The sequence below is a fragment of the Phalaenopsis equestris genome, unplaced genomic scaffold (genome assembly GCF_001263595.1).
Source record: "Phalaenopsis equestris unplaced genomic scaffold, ASM126359v1 Scaffold000340, whole genome shotgun sequence".
Lineage (NCBI taxonomy): Eukaryota > Viridiplantae > Streptophyta > Magnoliopsida > Asparagales > Orchidaceae > Phalaenopsis > Phalaenopsis equestris.
The window spans coordinates 139,639-161,330 of record NW_018164782.1 but is presented as its reverse complement, the minus strand read 5'-3'; the positions used below and the strand labels follow the sequence as shown (position 1 = coordinate 161,330).

At 33.2% G+C, this 21,692-nt stretch overlaps 2 protein-coding genes across 2 annotated transcripts; both read left to right on the top strand.

The window, feature by feature from the left end:
• Window positions 1–5,941: 5,941 nt before the first annotated feature.
• On the top strand, window positions 5,942–9,082 carry LOC110025896 (gibberellin 2-beta-dioxygenase 2-like). Its single transcript, XM_020726584.1, has 3 exons — window positions 5,942–6,327; window positions 7,778–8,147; window positions 8,713–9,082. The coding sequence occupies exons 1-3, from the start codon at window positions 5,942–5,944 to the stop codon at window positions 8,974–8,976; spliced, it is 1,020 nt and encodes a 339-aa protein (XP_020582243.1). The 3' UTR covers window positions 8,977–9,082.
• A 1,725-nt stretch (window positions 9,083–10,807) lies between these two features.
• Window positions 10,808–20,662, top strand: LOC110025891 (psbP domain-containing protein 1, chloroplastic). The gene is given in 5 exon segments (XM_020726577.1): window positions 10,808–10,871; window positions 15,581–15,649; window positions 15,652–15,795; window positions 18,112–18,530; window positions 20,320–20,662. Coding segments are annotated over 5 exon segments (918 nt in total). The 3' UTR covers window positions 20,542–20,662.
• Window positions 20,663–21,692: the final 1,030 nt, after the last annotated feature.

Genomic DNA, 21,692 nt, shown 5'->3' with positions numbered 1-21,692 from the left:
ATCCTCAGACAACTCACCAAACCTATCAAGATCAAGCATCTTATTAGTTGTTGTTTCTCAATACTGGTGGATGTTCAAGGCTTTCCACTTGATCTTTTAAATTTCCTACAACACTTCTATTGAAAATTTTCCTTTGGATTTTAGAAGAGGAACAACATTCATAGTCATGAGGATTGACCAATTGTCTTAAGAGATGGCAAAGTAGAACTTCAAATCCTGGTCCATGACTTTGTTCTCAAGATGACCAAAGTGAAGTGACGCATGGTTGAAAATTTTGCATACCTACTTGAGTAGAATTGAAGGGAAAATAAATGCCTAAAGAGCTCGATTGACCATACCATCTCCTTCGAGTGAATGAAAACCGCTAATGTCTTACAACAACAATTGAGTTGGGCATGAACTGGCTGAGAACAACCCCTTGCTACATCAAAATAGTGCATAGCTCCTTGAATAGCTATAACTGACAGCCAAGAAGGAATTGATCCTGGCATACCATCATCTCATTTTTCCTCATGATATTCACTTTCTCATTCGGGTCGGATGCCTAATGTGCGTGGTAGGGCAAAATATATGGTGTGATTGGCATTATAGCACCTCCGCTTATGATGTCTTGGAAGAAACATAATGGTGAGTTAGCATGAAGTCATGGGGAGTATAGCGATGGGGTGCACAGGGAGCTACTTCTTGAAGTCCTAGAGCTGTTTCTCGGTCAAATGTAAGGATGTAAGCATAGATGAAAAAAAAAATTGCTAGGAAAAAGAATCCTTTCTACTTCCAAACCATCTATTTACAGAGTCTGAGCAGATCCCAACTATCACAAGATAGAATGGGGAGCCATCATCTTTAAAAACTAAATCAAAAATAAAAATGTGAAAACTAAAGATGTTATTTCTCTTGAAGGAAATATTATCACATGTATTCATTACAAATCTCTTGCTCAATTTGGAGTGAGAAAATAGTTAATACACAAGTGTGAGGTCGTTTCAGCCGAGACTTATCAAGCTGAACCAGTGTCCAAAAAAAATTCACCACCAGACTTAAACTGGCTCAATCTAGTACTCTCTATCTGATCTTGGAGAAACTGGGACAGCACTTTCGAATATGCAAGGTTTTTTTGTAAAGTAAGCATGATCTTCATCACCATGAATAGCTCTTCTTCCAATTAAACCATGCAAGCCAATATAGTATGAGCCTTAGAATTTTGTTGGACAACAATTTTATGAGCTATAGAGCCTTTAATCTCAAATAAATTGTGGGCTAGCTCCTCCTAATTTGCACGGGCTGAATGCACCCATTCTCCTTGTGTTGCATTAGAAAATGAGAGGTCGGTGAGGCAGTCAACTTGGTCTCCCCTTTGGTGGGTCGACTGCCTCCTTCAATCATCTGGCCACCTATCTTGACCAACACGGGTGAAGCCATGTTCAAACCTAGAGGGATCTCATCATCTATCATTCCTACCATTGATAAATTCATCAGCCGACAATCAACCATAGAATACGTTGAACGAACAATAAAACATACACATAACTCTAATCATTTCAGATGACCTCAACCATTATGGGTGTATCTGGTGCAATGACAACGAACCAATGGGTGGCATGAAAGTCTAGCCTTCCGTCAATTAGGGACTATGGGAGGATGCATAGGAGTATGGGATGATGGAATAATGGATTTCATCTGAGAGATATCCACAATCATAAGTAGAGTACCACTGAAAGCCGATCAAGAAACATTACTCGAGGGTGAGCCTCTCCTCTTCTTCACTATCAACTTCTTCATGCGGCCACCCTCAAGGCATCACTCATAAGTAGAGTACCACTGAAAGCCGATCGAGAAGCATTACTCAAGGGTGAGCCTCTCCTCTTCTTCACTCTCAACTTCTTCATGCGGCCACCCTCAAGGCATCACTTGTCTCCTTTTTCCTTAGCAAATAGTTCATGAAGCAAAACCTTACTCGGGATGGGAACTGGACCATCATAAGAAGTCTCTCTAAAAGGCGACCAGAGCATGGAATAAGGGAAAAGCATCAAGCCTAATTGGAAAAAAATAACTACTGCTTATTTATAAGCAGTCAAGTGCACAAAAATAAAAAAAATATATAAATTATTGGAAATTAATTAAATGAATGAAAATATAGCCATTTTTGCATTTAATTCTCTCGCTCTTATAATAGCTTGCAACCTACTAATATATGAGAGAATCGAGGAACCAAAATATATATGATCAAAATATGTTGAACAAAATTTGTTGGCCCTGGATAGAACATGTGTCGAAGAATCAACCCCAACAACACAAAGAGCAATCAGTTGGCACGGAGCAAATTATCTGACCGACTGAGTCGAGAAGGTTGACTGAATAAGCAAATGAATGACTTGTCATAATAGAAGCAAATTAAATGCAACTCTCATAAGAAAAGAATTTGACAAAAGGAATAGTTGTCTTAACAATTATTATGATTAATTGATAATATAGAATCTCAAGGGCATTACCAATTTCATAATGTGTCTTCTATTTATTATAAATATCAGAACACTAACATGTAAAAGGGAAATCTTAGGAAAGGCATGAAGGGATTACTAATTTTGCTCTTCTGAGACTTTTGCCTTTCCTCACTTTCTTTATTTTACCCTTCTTACTTATGCTCAATTCTCTAAGTGTGATTCACGAAGATATCAAGTTGAACCTGTCGGGTGTTTTTCTTATTTTGAAGTGGAAAGGGGGTAAGGTTTTCATATGGTGCTCATCATTTGAGTTTTTGTAATTACAATTTATTTTTTTCTTAAAAACTTGCTCTTTTTTTTGAGTTATGTGGAAAACAAAAAATACTAAAGTTAATCAGTTAAAAAGTAGGACTAAAATATTACCATAAATGGAAAACAAATTTTATCACTTATTGAAAATAAATTTGTTAATCTTATTTTATCTTAACCTTATTTAAATGGTAAAATATATTGTGGAGTTTTGAGTGAGAGGAATCCACTTATGGTTGGGTATAAGTATCTTTTTAAGTATGAGAGGGCAACATTGATATAGCTATGAAGTGGAAAAAGCATACAAAGAGGAGTTGTGTACATGTGAGGATGAGATAGATAAATTCCTAGTAATATATATATATGTAATGAGGGTATGTGGGCTCGATAGGGTACTCTATGATGTCATTAAGAGGTAAGCGTAAACTTCTATAGTTTTTAATAAGTTATGAGAGCTTTGAAGGCTTGTGGAGGAGGGGTATGTCAAATTACGGTAGAGGAAATGTCTGTATGGAAGATTAAGAGCTAATGAGTGAGTTATAAAAAATAAATGGAGATGAGTGAGCCCAAGAAATCTAAACCAAACACATTAAAAGTTAAAAAAATAAAAATAAAATAAATTAACACTCACCTAATGAAGAAGAAAAACCTAAGTTTCTTTGTTCTATTCTAAAAAATATTTGATGGATTGTCATCATGTAAAGGATTGTCACTCTTTAATAACAACAACGAATCACTCTTTAAATTCTTGGACCTTCATCTAACTTAAGTCTCTTTGTTCTAAACTCATAGTTAAAATATAACCCTTTTTTGCCAAAGATGACATTTTTTGTTTCTTTTTTTCTCCCAATTTTTTTAATTTTCTTAAAAATAAATCATCTAAAAGGATCACAAAATTAGACCATAGATGAAAATTAGCAGCTTGAATAGTTTTTTTTCTGGAGAAGAAGTATAAAACTATTACTTCTTCTCCAGAAAAAAACTATTGAAGACGAATTAGAGGGGGATTTTCAATATTTTCTACAGTCATTTTTGTGTGGGGAGTTGGAGGAGAAGGCAAAAATATCTTGCAAAGAGATTAAAAAAGAAGAAAGGAGAGATTTGAGAGGATCAAAAGGTGTATTCAATGTTTGTTTCAATTCATCCATCTTGCTTGTAAAAGAAAGAGATAAGTAAAATTTGGTTTTGATTTTCTTTTGAATTTCTATGAAAAAAATTGTGCTTATAATTAATACAAAGTTTGAGTTGATGGTTTTCATAATGAAAAGTGAGTAGATCCTTTGTTTCTCCTTTGAATTGAATGGTGGTAGTGATTTGCTTAATAATTGTTAAATTAGTGTTTAATTAACTGATTTGCTTAATTTACTTCCTACCCGTAGAAATGTTAACATCCTTCATGAACTATGCGATCTGGAAGGATACATAGTGGGACGACAGAAGTTAACCACTTAAACACTTTGGAATAGGAATATTTCAGTTGAGTTTATGCTTACATTCAAGGAGATGATTTAATTGGATTGAACAGAGGATTTAGGGAATTAAACTCTTGATAGTAAATTTTCTTTAGAACTCTAGAAGGGGATTAGGGATAGAACAACTCATGTTTGACACTAAATTTTAATCACTACTTCAATGATATTCTCCAATAGATCAATTCAAAGGGTAAATTTCTTGAAACTTGAATTCATTTTAAACTTCATTTGGCTTGCTATGATAGGACTACTTTTAAAATTTAAGATACTTAACTTAAGAATTTGCAAATCAAACTCTTCAGGCTTGAATTGGTAGTGGTAGGCTAGACCTTTTCCAATTAAAATTCATCTTGTTCCCTGTGGGATTAACATCCGGACTCAAACCTGTTACTACTGATATGCCACGTATGCTTACGTGAGCTTCAAGTGCTTCGCAGTACTTAGTGTGTGTCAACATTCTCCAATGCTGACTCCAATTTCGTAAATAACAAAAAAAGATCAGCTCACTTTCAAGCTCTATGTCTCATCAATGATAGGCCATCTCCACTACCTTTGTCATGGCTCACCTATTTATGTTCAGCTTATTCTTCTCCAGAATCATTTGAAATTCCGACTCTACTTCTCTATTTCCAGTGAAAATCATTCGCCACACTCTTCAGCTAAAATCCACATTATCTAGGGCACCTTTAATCATGAAGCCATGGCAATTGCCTAATTTGTAGACTTAAATTTTATAAGAGGAAAGGCATTAGTCCAGGTTCTGAATTACAACAGCCTAGGGGCGGAACCAGCCACTTTTTGGGGGAAGGGGCCAAACTACCTCTCTAGACTCAAAGTCGGAGGGGCTAGAGCAACAAAGGTAAAAGTGACATTTCATGAGGGAAAAAATTGATATTTCAATAGAAGCAAAAGACCAAATTACCCGCCCATATAAGAAAAATCTGAATTTGAGTGGGGGTAATTACCCCACTGGACTCTACTTGGGTCCGCGCCTGTAGCAACTCGAGATGGACGAAGCCTAACAGAGTTCTTTTTTGAGTATTAGAAAGGTTTGAAGCGTTTCATACGTAAATAGAAATTTTAGGTTGTAAAATATATAAATATCACTTTTTGAAGTGCTATGTATGTAAGAACCCCTTAATTTTTTCAAGTCTTTAAACCTCCAATCAGCATAGAGTCAATCCAACAAATCATTATTCTATACACGTCTACCTTCAATATATATATATATGAGTCATTTCCAAGAAATCAAAATGGAAGACCCACATGCTCATAATAAAGTCCCAACCCTCACAACAAAGCCAAACAAGCTTAGACAATGTGGTGAGAGAGGAGAGGTTGACATGCCACTTGTATCTCCACTATAAACCATGCATCTCCCACACATAGGAAACCACCAAGAATAAGTCCAAAGATGACAACTTTGACAGCCTAAGCACTCACCCAAAATATTCAAGCAAATGGTCAATAGAGGAACTTTCCTTCCTTCTTCAACCCCTTGAGAAGAAACATATAGCTATTAACCAATATGCTTCTTCTAATCCTATTTTTCACAGTGTGGGAATCTAAAAATATGATCTTTTGGCCCTTTGCACTTGTCTCACCTCAAAAACTCCATAATAGACCTCCATAAATGCCTCTCAAAGCTCATCTCTTTCTCAAACCCCCCTCCTTCTCCACTTCATCCCCTCACTGTTCAGCACTGTAAAAAAAGCAGCCATGGTGGTCAACCATTTGATCACGCAGGAGAACACCAAGGATCTCCTCCAGCTTGATTTGCCATTGATAGACCTCTCATGGAACAGAGACAGAGTGAGCAAACTCATTGTGAGAGCTTTTGAGGAATTCGGTTTCTTCAAGCTCATCAATCATGGAGTCTCTGAGGATATTATTCAGAATGTTGAGAGAGAAAGTGAGGGGTTCTTTTCATTACCTGCTTCAGAGAAGCAGAAAGCTGGACCTCCCAATCCTATTGGTTACGGAAGCAAGAAGATTGGGTTTAATGGAGATACAGGGGAGCTTGAGTACCTTCTCTTCCACACAAATCCTTCTTCTATCTACCAGAGAATTCGAACTATTAACAGGAATGATCCCAGAAACTTCAGGTAATCATAAATTTCCGATTTTTATTATAAAGTTCACCCAAATTGTGGTATTTACAGAAACCCTCCTCTTTTTACCATTTTTCAATTCTCACTCAAATATCAAAACTTATGATAAAATCCGAACTCATATCCTTCGTTCTTATCAAATTCGCAACAGTTTGATAGTGGGACGCGCGAATAAATTGATTGAGCAGTTCAAGAAAATCATCGGAATGGTTAATTTATAAATATCAATATTTTAGGTGTTTATGATTGCGTTTGAAAATCATTTTCACACAGAGATCATCTGAAACTCGATGTTTATAAATTACCCATTGGCACACATAAATATATTATTTTGATGGTTCAAAAAATAATCTGAATGTTTTTTTTATATTAATATCACTATTTCAGATGATTTGTGTGCAATTATTTTTATATTTTACTAAGAATTCAAAGTAAAGGAGACTTAAGATCAAGTACCAGAATAATATTTTGTATTTACATGTCAGAATCTCAATGCATTTACATATCTAACTTCTAAACTCAAATATTTACAAACATATCATCTTATTCATTCATGAAAAAACATATTTTATTTTTTAATATTTAAAATTATTATATTTCTTATGTTATATTAAAAAACTTAGCTGATTGCTATATAAATTCATGAAAATTGGGTGGTGTGTATATAAATGCTACAAAAATTTAATAAGGAGGTAATTTCCATGTCACAATTATCCACAACTGGTTGTCACTTGGGACAAAGCAAATGGCGGCTTTAGTTCACATCTTTTCAAGATCACAAGATTTTCCTATCTTTAATTCCACCATTAAATTAGAGAGCCATTTTACACACATCCCACCCAATTCTTATGTATTTACATAGTAAACACTTAAAATGATTTATTTATACATTTATACCGCCTAAATATTTTCATATCACATCAAAAATATCACTATTTTTATTTTTAAAAGATGAAATACATATTGCATATATAGAAAAGATAGCATATATGTAAAAATGAAAATTTAGGAGTTATTTATATAAATACATATGAATTGAGATATATATATATATATAATTTTAAAAGATAAAAGAAAATAAAAGAAAACGGAAAAATGTCATTTTCACTTAGAAGTAATTTGTTAATATGGATAAATATTTACATACGAAGTACGCATGTAGAATTGTGTGTGTATAGATGTTATTCAGAAGGTATTGAAAGGTTATGTCAGTGTTATTGGAGGTAATACCTTCAATAACCTGATAAATCTTCCAAATAACAATAAAAAATATGAACGCGGAACCCCGAAATGTATTGATTGGTTATTAGAGGGGTTATTGAGAAGTTATACTTTAATAACCTCTCAATAACCCCAATAACTGAGTTGTTAGAAGGTTATTTTGTGAAATACACGCTCGGAACTGTGTGCGTTCAGGTTGTTTATCTTACTCTTTATTCAACAGTTGTGCGGTGAACAATTATGTGGAGGCAGTGAAAGAGCTCTGCTGTGAAATTCTAGATATATTAGCAGAAGGATTAGGGCTTGAAGACAGAAGCAGCTTCAGCAAGCTTGTGAGAGATGGAGACAGCGACTCTCTCGTCAGGCTAAATCACTACCCTCCCTATCACGCGAACAGTAACTCCAGAAATAAGGACGAGAAGGTCTGCACGAGAGTTGGATTTGGGGAGCATTCTGACCCTCAGATCCTAACCATCCTCAGATCCAACGACGTGGAAGGCTTGCAAATACAGTCTCCCACAAACGACAGGGTTTGGATTCCAGTTAAATCAGATCCTTCCGCTTTCTTCGTCAATGTTGGTGATGTGCTCCAGGTGAACATTTAGACACTTTTGTGGACGGTAAATTAGATAGTTTTGATCAATGTGCTCCTGTTACAGGCTAGGGGTGTAAACGAGCTGAACATGAGACAAGTTGAGCCTCGGCTTGCTCTCTCTTGTTCGGCTCGTTTATATTTCAAGCTCAAAAAGTGTGTTCTTGTTCGGCTCAGTTGCTTATCGAGTCGAACACGACCCGTTCAAGAGCAAATAATTGTTTTGACAACTCTAATCACGTAATCATAAGATGTTAAGGTTTAGGACAAGATTTAAAAATTATTATTTATTTTAGAACATTATTTTAATCTAATTTAATAATTTTTATTTTATTTTTTAATTGATCATTAACCATTGTAGTCGTAGTAAATTAAATTTTTTTAAAATACTACTCATCAATCTATATATATATATATATATATATTTATCTTTATTGATTTGAATTAATTTAAATTCAACTACACGAACGAACAAATCTTAGTTCATGTTCGGCTCATTAACTTAGCGAATAAGCCGAACACGAGTTGTTCGCAAACAACAAACCGTTTTGACAGCCCTATTGTAGGCTATGACAAATGGAAGGTTCGTGAGCGTGAGGCATAGAGCCATGGCGAATACGAGAAAGTCAAGGCTATCCCTGATGTTCTTCGCCGCGCCGTCGCTTGACACTTGTATCTCTGCTCTGCCGGAGATGGTCACGGGAGAGAAGCCACAGAGATACAGATCATTTACATGGGACGAATACAAGAAGGTAATGTACTCGCTAAGATTGGCTTCGGATCGACTCAGTCTCTTTCAGTTGGACAACAAGGAAGAAAATGCAAAATAATTAGTTGATTAGTTAAGTTTGAGATTGTAGTTCTCTGAATTGTTTCTGAAATAGAGAAGTGATGATTAGGGAGAAATTAAGTAGGTTTAGTGGCATTAATTTTTTTTGTTTAGGGTTAGAATATATAGGATTAGTTGAGTTCAAATTTATTGTATGTAAAATATAATATAATTTTTTTATTTGTATTGTTAATGGTTTGAATCCTTTTTAATTATTTTCATATTTTAAATCTTATGTCCTTGTAAATTTCATAAGAAGAATAGCTAAATAGAGGGAGCATTAATAAATAAAAATGAGAAAATCATCAAAAAAATATTTACATGCATAGAACAAGTTTGTTAGGTTTTTACATATTTCATATCTAAATTTTTATATTTGCGTGCATAATACTCAAATCTTTAATATCAGATAAATATATATATATATATATATATATATGATTATTATTTTTTAAATAAATAGTTTTAATTATGTTTGGAGTGTGAGTTTGGATATGCCTTTTCAACAAAAATCATTCATTGGTGGTTTGAGTCTCACCTCTTCCACAAAATATTGTACTTATCAAATATAAATCTTTTGGAGCATTTAATTGCATGCCACCTAATGCCTTTGTATTTACATATCTAACATGGAGACTATACAATTTATATTTATGTTATCCAAATATTTCATATCACATATGAAAATACTAGAGTAATGGTTCAAAATTGTATCTTGATTTTAAGAAAGGTCAAATTTAGTCCCGAAATTTTAGAATGTTCCAATTTAATCTTAGAGTATTAAAAGTTGCTCAAATCAGTCCTAAATTATATTAGTGAATTGAAGGATAAATTAGTCCGTTTGAATTATTCGTTTATTAAAGCTCAAGATTTCATCCGGTCTGGTTATGGAATCTGGAGCATTCTTAAGAAACCATAAACATTTTCTCCTCCATTTGCACGGCTTGTTGCTTCAGTTTCATCGTAGACTGCAACTTAAGATGCATACTCTTTTAAGGAAAAACAGGTTGTGGTTCGTCCACAAGTGTGAAAACTAGATAAGCTGCAATTTTAGTTTTCGGCTTGGAAACAAAGGAGAAAGAAGGAACATGCAGTGTTTGTGCACGAGCTGCATCAGTTTGTTCATTCTTATACTTTCTTCGTCTTTGTGTTAGTAGGGCTATGAATTTATCTCAAAGATCGCTTATCGCTCAGAATTTGATTCGAATTTTGGCTCAGACCAAGTTTAGATCGAAAAAAAAAGAGCCGAGCTACTAGCCAAAATTTTGGATCAATTTTTTCGAGCCTATTTTGAGCTGACCCCAGCTTGGCTCAAAATCGGATCGTAGCCACAATAATATTAGGGCTATGAATTTACCGAATTTAGCTCAAAGATTCTTAATTGCTTAAAAATTGATTTGAATTTTGGCTCGGTTCGAGATCGGATCAAAATAAACAAGCCAAGTTATGAGCCAAAATTTAAGATCGAATTTATTTCGAGCCAATTTTGGTTAAATCATTCAATCCATCCTACCTAATCATCACAAGGAAGAAGTAAAGGTCTACCCAAGAAGCATGTTGAAAGCACCAAACAGTTTCATTGAATCAAAGAGAAATCCACTAACAATTTGATACAATTTTAAAACAACCATAAATATAAAAACACTTAGCTAATTTCTCCTTTACAATGATCAAAAGATGATTCAATAAGCACACTTTCTAATTCCCCATGCCTCTGCATTGGAAAATCTCCTCCTCCCCTGCACTAGGACAAGGAACTCCAAGCAGTACCAACTAAGTACTTTTAAGAGCATCAATCTCCAACAGCTTCCACAACTCCCCAACAACCCGACATGATACATGATCCCCCGCATGTTCCCCCGCATTTGGGGTCACAAACTGCAGCAACTGCTCCAGGTAGTTTCTGTTGCTTAAGCGACAAGCTCTCGGTTAGTTGAAGAATAGGTGGGTGCCTAAGCGCCCAAAGGTTTGAAGCCTAGGCACTAGTATTGCGGCACCTAGTGGCCAATGGTTGGCACCTAAGCACCAACCTCTCAAGTTGGTAAGGCAGGACTGGCGCCTAGGCGCCAGTGCCACTTTGCTCCTTTCAACTCTAAGTCTCCTTTTGGTTTTATCACTTTAACTTCCTGTTGTACCGGCAAAAACACAAAAATATTTTTCTTAAAGTGCAATTTCATGACATGATCCCCCGCATTTGGGGTCACAAACTGCAGCAACTGCTCCAGGTAGTTTCTGGTGCTTAAGCGACAAGCTCTCGGTTCGTTGAAGAATAGGTGGGTGCCTAAGCGCCCAAAGGTTTGAAGCCTAGGCACTAGTATTGCGGCACCTAGTGGCCAATGGTTGGCACCTAAGCACCAACCTCTCAAGTTGGTAAGGCAGGACTGGCGCCTAGGCGCCAGTGCCACTTTGCTCCTTTCAACTCTAAGTCTCTTTTTGGTTTTATCACTTTAACTTCCTGTTGTACCGGCAAGATAAACACAAAAATATTTTTCTTAAAGTGCAATTTCATCCATTAAAATATGTATAAGCATCAAGAAATACTTTCTAACTTATCTACACATCAAAATCCCCCAAACTTAAAGGTTACTTGTCCCCAAGTAACACCAAAACTTAAATATTGATATAGTTAACTTCTAGAAATGATTCATGGAAAACTATCTACAATCATGCCTCAATAGATCCATAGTTAGGAAGAAGTAATTCTCTAGTAAATAAGTCCAGTTACTAGGTAATAAGAAACTTTGTATTCAACAAAGAAAATATGATTTCATATTTATTTCAAAAAGGAATTACTAACTGCTAAATAATGCACATTAGATAATAAATAAACAGAATTTGGCTCTCCTTTAAATAGTCTACTAATATTTCTTAAACATGAATAAACTTAGAATGTAATGGAGTTTTAATTTTTTTTAAAAAAAGTTTTAGTATAACCAATTTTTGTAAGTCTTCCTCTTAAGCTTCTCCTTAATTTTTTTTTTTCATTTAAACAACTTTTCTTTTTTCCTTTTTCTTCTTTTCATGCTTTAAGATTAAAGCTTCAATCCTAAGTACAATTCCTTGAGGATTACTATATCTAGATATGTATTGTAATAATTTTGAATTCTACTATCAGCTCTTTAAATTAAAACATGTCACATTCCTCTACTTCTTAATGCTTTTAAAAGTTTAAATTGTATTATAGAAATTGCAATTCCTTATAGACTAAACTCTTATGAAAGATACATCTAAGTGCACCAAATTTAACAATTATCTAATACTTTTCGAAAGTGAATATGCTAATCACTTTTCCAAATGCTGAATTTCAAACTTTACTTAACACTAGTCTAATTTAACTTACATATAGTTAAAATGAGATAACTATGTTTCTCCTTTCTCAAAATTTTAATAATTCCATATGTATCCTCACTTTTCTCATGTCAATTAAAAACAACTAATTAAATTTAATTTACTAGGGACAAATAATCTTCAGCACCATGAGATTTTTTCCCCCAAACTTAATTCTAAGCATGTACAGCAATTTGAGCATGAATTCAGATGTGGAGATAAATAACAGTAATAGTTTCTACTACATGCTCATATCATCAATAAATCAATTAGGAACAAAATACATTAACAAAGTACATTGCACAAAAAAGTTCAAATATTACAATAAAAATATAAGGAGTTCCACAATAATAGTACAACTGAGCCAAAAAAGGTACAAGATGTAGCAACGAATAAAATAAAATAAAAACTATTTATCCAAACAGAAAGAAAACAATCACTAATCCTCCTCCTCATCTTCCTCCTCATCATCTTCTTCCTCCTCTTCATCATCATCCTCCTCATAAACCTCCTTCATACAACTGAGCCAAAAAAGGTACAATATGTAGCAACGAATAAAAAAAAAAAAAACTATTTATCCAAACAGAAAGAAAACAGTCACTAATCCTCCTCCTCATCTTCTTCTTCTTCCTCTTCATCATCATCCTCCTCATAAACCTCCTTCATCGACTGGTGGGTGTGCTCGTAGGGCTAGTAAGGACAGTAAACTTGGAGCACAATGGAATTATCACCTCTGATCCACTGATTCCTCATATTAATCTCCAACTGAGCTGCCTAGAAACTAGCAAATCAAATGAATTGGCTTTTATTCTTCCAATCCATATGTGACATATGATCTGCTAAATCATAGACTACCATCTGAATGATAGAAACATCATCCTCTAGCCTGCCCAATCCTAAGTCCTTAGAAGAGTTTTCAATTAGTCATTTTGGCTCAAGGTTATCTGTTACCACCTCAGGCCCTTCCCAGTCACTTTTTACAATTCCTTTCCACTCCTCAATTTAATGGCTTTCACGTGTTTGTTACTCTTCTCCTTTGGGTTAACTTTAGTGTTACTAGAAAGAGTTCCAAGAGCTTTATTGCTAAAGGAAATTGCTATTTGGCACAATTAATCTTCATTATTCCTTATAGCTACAGCTTGACTCTATAATTGATTCTCTATTTGAAAACTATTTTCTCCAGAGACAACTTATTTTCCTTAAATTGTTGGTTTGAGTTAAAACCATGTGAGTGAGGTGGCCTTAAGTTTGTACAACCCTAATTATTCCAATTTCCTATATGATTAGCTTGATTATTCCCCAGTTGTTGATTTTTTATCCCTTGGTTATTATTAATCCAGTTAAAATTGGGATGATTCTTCCAACCAAGATTGAAAGAATTATAATAAGGGTTATTAAACCTATTATTAATGGCATTCATTGTATTGATTGACAAAGCACTTGGATCTACCAGTTGTCCATAAAAATTATCCTCCATGATTGGAGATCCTTGTGACTGATTTAACCAAAATTGGTCTAATTTCCAGATAACCGCCACTTAAAAAGTCAAAATTGAAAGAACGTCCTTGTCATGTACACTATCTACCTTCTTACGATTTGCTCGATCTAAAAGCCACTGAAAGTTATTTGTTGTCATCTCCTCAATCAAAGAATGGACCTCATCTGAGGTTTTGACATAATGGAACCACCTGCAACCGCGTCTATAATCGACTTTTTTAGTTAAATATTTGGGTTTGCAGCTTTCTAATTCCCCTAATAGGAGTTTGACTTTTAACGAAGTGGTGCATAACATTTCCAAATGACTTCAAAGTTGGGAAAATTCCTTATTATCCTTTGGAGAGAGGTTTACTTTACTACATGTTCTCACTACTCTTCCTTTGTATGCATTACAAGTGGCAAAAATTACTAAGGGTATGCAACACAAAGTGGAAATTATTTTTAACAAGTTTTTATGGGTCAGTAATGGGAGGGGGATTCATTGGGTTTCTTTGAGAAAGTTATGTAAACCAAAAAATCCTTATGGTTTTGGTTTTAAAATTTTAGACCGAACTATGGAAACAAACTACTAAAAATTGTGGCTAAAAATTAGAACTCAAAATTGCCTCTTGGCTCATTTTATGAATGTTAGATACTTTAAAAAAATGCATACATTGTTATGCACACCAAAGTTGATGATTCTCTAATTTGAAAGGAGCTTTTAAAAGAGAGGGACAAGGTTAAACATATTTTTTCTTTGGGACATTGGTAGAGGTAATGTAAACTTTTAGCTTGATGACTGATCTTTAATGGGCCCCCTTAATAACTTTGCTATGGGAACTCAAAATTATATGTTGAAAGTGTCCGATTTTTTGAACATATATGGATGGGATTTTCAAAATCTATTTTAGGTGCTTGATCGAGAATGATTTCTTATTTAGTTGAAAAAGTTTATTTTCACATAAAATTCTTTTGTTATAAAGCTCAAAAAACCAATTACAAGTCCAAGCTAACACAATGTTTGCAGCATCATTATGAGGCCATTAATTTCCAGGCTGAACCGAAAAAATTGTGGTTCAACTTATAAGGTTGTGCAGGCCGCCCCTTGACATGATTAAAATTAACATTGATGGCAGCTTCAAATCAAGGGTTTAATAGAGTATTTCTTACTAATCTAGGTAAATGTTTTTTTTTTTTTTTTTTGCTTCTAAATGCTCTTCTGTCAATGCATTATATTCTGAATTAATGGTTGTTTTAAGTTGTTTACAAATTATGAAACAATTGAGGATCTTCAACATGCATATAGAAACAGATTCTACCCAGATTTTTAAGATTCGTAAAGGAGGAGTTCTTTGTACGTGGTATGGGATAATAGTGTGGAAAAGGTTTCTAGTTTGTTGTCATGCTTTAATATTATCTGGTCTCATTGTCTTAGAGAAAAGAATCAACCTGCGGATTAATTGGCTAAATGAGGTGCGGTTTCGGAAGGCATCCACATTAATATCAATCCTCCTAGAGAGGTAGTTGTTCTTATTCATGGTTATCTTTTATCATTTGGTTTTGTTGATGAGTATTTGCTTTGTGTTTTGTTATCTTTTCTTGTATTTCATTTTATGTGTTGTATTCTCGGTGGAGGATCCATATATTCTATTTTGTGTGAGTTGGTTCTATATCTTTCTTTTGTTAATTAATTTTTTTTTCGGATTAATATATATATATATATATATATACATATATATATATATATATAATATACTTCACAATTTCTCGTCATTTTTAATTTGTGACTTATCCCAAAGTAGCTAGCAGCAACATCTGCACTCCCAGCGTAACTGCGGGCCGCCGGCGCTGGTTACTCATCGCCGCCCCCGCCCATCCACCATGGGAACCCTAGGCGCTTCTTTCCCTCAGCTGCGATTCCCGCTGCTAAATTCTCCCTCTCCACACAGAAAACTATCCACTCCGCTTTCTTCCTGCATTCGCCCCAACTCTCGACTCGGCGCTACCCGTTCTCAAGGTCTGTCTTTACTTTTCGATCGATATTGTTTTCTCTCATATGGAACTCATAGTTTCCGTTTACAAATTCTTCGTTTATATATATTTTCTCGCAATGGTGCAATAAAATCTCACTGTTGAATGAACTGATTCAGTAATTTTAATGCCTTCTGTGGTCTTCTTGGTGGAATTTGGCTCTGTAGAAGAAATAAAACGAAGCTTTAATGTTGTTTGCAGTTCAAGTTGATATTATACTTTCTACAGTTAGGGTTTGGTTGAATGTTGAAATTTTGTAGTTGTGATTTATGTTCCGTTAAAATTGTTTTTATCTACTATCTCATTCATCTCGTTAGATTTAGTAAAGCCGGATCTTTAAGCTGAATCAAAGGCAAAATTCAGGACCTTAAATCCCAAAATTCATAAATCCACAGAACTTAAGTAATTTTTTTGCTTGGCTCGGTTTCATAAATCCCATGATAAATCCTATTAATATGCCCGACCAAACACTCCCCTTAAGTTTGATTTTAGAAGTGTTTAAGTTTGACTTTCGATTTACGGTTCGATTTTACTTCATATTTAACCGAATGAACCAAAAACCAATTTTTATGGGAAATCTTTCTTGACATGTTTAGGAAGTAATTATTTTAATAATCAACATTACATAATTCTTACTTTGTAATATTCATTCTCTCTTGTTATCATTATATCCTTACACCTTCAAATTATATTTCAATTTGTGTAAAACCAGACCATGTAAACCGAATTAAATTTCAGTTTGACTGGTTCGGTTTTATCAAAATTTTGTTTGGTTCGGTACATCAAATTTTGGATTTTGATTGAAGTGGGTTTGCCTAATTTGAAAACCGAACCATCTGAACCTACCGAACGCTCACCATAATCCTAGATTTAGTAAGTATTGTTTCTTCTCAAAAAAAAATTTCCAGTTTTCCCTTAAATACCAGATTTATTAAATCTTGATGTTGGTAGGATTTAGTAAATTCAAATTTATAGAATTTACCAAATTTGATACCAAACAACCCCTTGGTGATTTTGCAAACACAAATAGGGGTGCAATTCAATCGGATTGGTTCATTTCTAGACCAAATTAATACCCAAGCCAAATATGTTTGGTTCTAGTATTGTTGAAATTGTGCCATACCCTAGTTACATCAGAACCAAATTGGATCTGTATTATATAACTTGATTCAATCCTTGGATGTAAATTTAGACTACCCTCCATTGCGAAACTAATGCAATGAACAATAAAGGAAACAAAAAGAATAACACTAATGCATGTGAAAAATGCAAGATGGGAAAAATCATAAGCATATGAGAAGAAAATTCATTACTCTCAAAGAAATTACGAAGGGTAGCACTTAGGGTTCGATCGTTGATTTTCTTCTCATGTGAAACACTAATGGAAATATCATGTATATAGCCGTGTACAAAAAACCTAATAAAACCAACCCTAAAAACATAAAAGTCTATACTACATGAACTACACTATCAGCTCAATTTCTCCATTACCACAAATCCCTAAACATATTCTTCTTAATTTTGGTTGCACTGCATATGTCGCACCGCAGACTTTTCGATCCAAGCCCAACAAAATTCAGGCCACAAATTCTAACACTTACATTTACTTAGATAAAATACATGATTAAAGGTGAAGAAGAAAAATATGGATCATGAATCTTGTTTATCAAATACCAATATGCAGACTTGATCACATAAAATATCCATCTTAGAATTAAATAGAAATGATGGTATGAAACATCCCATCACTCATTATAGAATGAAACTTAATTTGGCATCCTTTTAACGTTTATTTTGGAATTAAGTAGAAATAAGATAGAGCAACTATCTATACATTAATAGAAATTTTTTTTAACACATTACATTTCTTTCTTTGGTTTTTGAATATTTTTCAACACCATTATTCAAAACATGAATAGTAATAGCTTGATAAATTACATAAAATCATTGACAAACTATTAACTAGGATCTCTACTGGGTTTCCTTTCTTTATCATATCGGGTATAGCTTTTGTTCAGCTTTGATGAATTTTTGTTGCATATACATACATACCCCGCAACCCTTACGTATTAACATACCTAACATCTAAGCATTCATATTGACATGCTTACCTCTCAAACCATTAATGTCACAACAAGAATAACATGATCACTATCTTTTTTAAAAGTGAAATACACATTTTCAATGCACACTTTTATGATACCAAGGCGTTATAAGTGTAAATATCAAACTTTAGCTGTTAGATATGGAAATGCGAAAGAATTATATAGTATGTATATAAATTTTCCGTACTTTTTTACAGCTCTTAGGAGGCATGTGTTGTCTTCTCTCTTCGCGGCTTCTATCTTCCCACAACTTGGATTCAGCGGGGTCAGCATAGCTGAACCATCAGATGAATTTAAAGAATATATAGATATATTTGATGGTTACTCGCTATTGTATCCCAAAAATTGGATACAAGTTCGAGGGGCCGGCGCAGATATATTCTTCAGGGACCCCTTCGTTCTTGACGAGAACTTATCGATCGAATTGTCGTCGCCTTCGTCATCGAGATATGTAAGTGTTGAAGATTTAGGACCTCCAGAATCAGCTGCGGCAAAAGTTCTGAAGCAATATTTGACGGAATTCATGTCTACGAGATTAGGCGTTCGTCGTGAATCAAGCATCTTGTCGACATCATCGAGAGTTGCAGATGATGGGAAGCTCTACTATCAGATTGAGGTAAGGGGCTTGAAGGGCTTTTACTGTCAATTTTTCATGTGTTTCTGAAGTTTCTGTCTTTATTTATGTTTTTTTCCCTGTAGACTTGGTTAGTATACAGCTAAAAAAGGGGAATTTAGATACATGCTACCTATTTCCTATATATTTACATATCAAGCGCCTAAATTTTAATTTTACATTTGCCACCCAAATTTTTCGTATTCTTAACCTTTTACAAGTGAAAACAGCTTCTCATGCATATGTAAGATGGTATATATCTTACATACCTCCCAACGCTTGCTTGAATTAAAAATGGTTTTAGCAGCATAATGTAAGTTGGTAGAGAACCATAAAGCTCTTAACTGATTTTAAGATACTAAGGACTTGTTTGGGGCAGCTTTCATGCTAATTTACTTTTTAAAATGCCGTTCACACCTTCATTCGATTGTTATTTTGTTGTTGTTTTTTAGAAATTTTTGTGATTGAAAGTTACTTTTTACAATCAGATTTGAAAATGTATAACTATATCAAAGTCAATGTCCGACGCCTTCAAAAAAGAAATATATTTATAATATCCACAAAAATTTTCACGAAAGTTTCTTTCTCTATAACATCTTTACAACCGTCTTAATAAAAGCCCGCAATCATCCCAAATGAATCTTAAATATATTACAAACCAAGTAAGGATATCACATGTTTAACATCACTTCAAAAATACCAGTATTATTAACTTTTTAAAAGTAACATATACATTTTCATGCATAGGTTTGTAACACCAAAGTGTTATAGATGTAATTATCAAACTTTAGGTGTTAGATATATAAATATACAAGAATTGTGTGGTCTGTATGTAAATTTCCCTTTAAGCAATGTGTTTCAGCTCCGTCCCTCTTTTAATTTTTTTTGTAATGCATCATGGATTGCACTCATCTCAATGCAAAGCTAACAATTTTAGAACTCAGCCCATCTTGATGTACTGCGACTTGCAACACTCCAATTGATATATCCTTCCATCCATTTTGTCGATATTAAAATGCATTGAGACTTGCCAATTTTCTTTCATTTTTTTCTTCAAGAGAATTTGCATACATACCACCGAATTCCTATGTATTTACATATATCACATAAAAAAATCATCATTTTAACTTTTAAAATGTGAAATATATCTTTGCATGCATTGGTAAGGTGAGGGCATATATGTAAATATTTTAGATATGTAAATGCATAAAAATTTAGTGGTATGCATATAAATCTTCCTAATTTGTAATGAGAAGATGCTGCCCACTAATATTGATACATGCCACATAATTTTTATATATTTGCAAATCTACTGTTATAATTTTGATATTAATTTATATAATATTTAAAACATAAATATCGCATCAATTATATCACTAATATTAACTTTCTTGAAGTGAAAAAATTTCATGCATATGTTATAATGTGATTATGATTCCAAAGTATTATACAAGTAAAAGGTGTATCTACATACATATCACTCAGTTCCGATGTATTTACATATCAGACGCCTAAATTTTATTCTTTTTTACATTTCTACCGCCCAAATCTTTCACATCACATCAATAATATCACTATTTAACTTTTAAGAAGTGAAATTTATATTTTCATGCATAGCGGCATATATCTAAAAATTAAAGTTCTGATATCAGAGATGCAAATACATTGGTATTGAGTGGTATGTATGTAAATCTTTGCATAACTATATATCATATTTTAGGTATCAAACATACAAATACTTGAGCACCATGGGATATACATGTAAATTTCTTTATTTTTATGTCAATTTCAGGTAAATATCAAATCATATGCAAACAATAATGAGCTAGCAGTGATGCCACAGGACAGAATAGTTCAGTTAGAATGGGACAGAAGATACCTATCTGTTCTTGGTGTTGGGAACAATCGCCTGTATGAGTTGAGATTACAAAGCCCTGAAAATGTGTTTCTGGATGAAGAGAAGGATCTGAGAAGAGTGATGGATTCCTTCAGAGTCCTCAATTTAGTAAATTGATTTTCTTTTCTTTTCTCTTTTTTTTTTTTTTTGTTACAAAAGATTTCCCAGATGTGAGTGAGAAATGTAAATTTTTTGTCAAAAAAATCATGACAATCATGACCATGTCATAAAAGGTTTCTGGATGTATACAATTTGTTTTGTGACATTGTAATTTTGTTTTTTTTTACATTTCTACCATGTTTTTATATTTGTAACAGTCAAACTTTGTTTTCTATGTTTTTGCAAATGTTTTATCTCACATATGACATAAGAAATATCATTTTTTTTTTTATTTAAATATTTAAAATGCATCTTTTCTGTGCATAGATAAGATGACATATATGTAAAGTTAGATGTTAGATATGTAAATATATGTTTGTTCCGTGATCTTCTGATAATTTTTTTTTGGTGATTTTGGCTAAATATGACATTATTCTTATGTATTTATGTATTTGACGCATAAATTTTTATTTTTTTATTTATAGCATTTTATTCGGGCATGAAAAGATGTCTCTTTTTTTTTAGTTAAAAATTGGTTATTTTTATGTGACATAAAAAAATTGTCTATAAATTAAAAAGTATGCCAGCAGAAATATTAATATTATTATCTAGCATTTAAACCTAAGATATTTATTAATAAGAGAGACGTATAATATTAAATTTAAATAATTTATATACCGATATAAATTATTGAAAAAAAATGGAAATAAAATGAAAATAATAAAAGGCTCCTCAATTATCTGGCTAATTTAATTATTTTAATACTGAGATTTTCTTATCATCACATTTACTCCATAATTAATTCAAGGAATATTTAAACACATACTATTTAATTAATATATATTTATATCTTTTTATACACATGCCACCTTATCAATTCAGGAAAAGATGTATTCATTTTTTTTTATAAGTTACAATATTTATATTTTTAATATTGTATCAAAGATTTTGATGATATAAATATAAAAATTAAAATTTAAACATTAGTCACAATTCTTATTATTTCTCCAGAGTTTTTATAACATTTTTTTTTTTACTGAATCTACGATATAAATAAAATTATTTTAATGAGTAAATATCAAAATCTTAAAATTTAGGATGTTTTTGAAAAAATCAATGTCATGGTTTGGAGGTGACTTTCTTCTCTTAGAGTGAGAGAAGAGGTCGCC

What these genes read in the sequence shown, in the direction of transcription:
- LOC110025896 (XM_020726584.1), top strand. Translation starts at nt 5,942, where the DNA reads ATGGTGGTCAACCATTTGATCACGCAGGAGAACACCAAGGATCTCCTC. An exon ending in AATGATCCCAGAAACTTCAG is followed by an intron (nt 6,328 to 7,777) that starts GTAATCATAAAT and finishes TTTATTCAACAG; the next exon opens with TTGTGCGGTGAACAATTATG. An exon ending in ATGTTGGTGATGTGCTCCAG is followed by an intron (nt 8,148 to 8,712) that starts GTGAACATTTAG and finishes GCCCTATTGTAG; the next exon opens with GCTATGACAAATGGAAGGTT.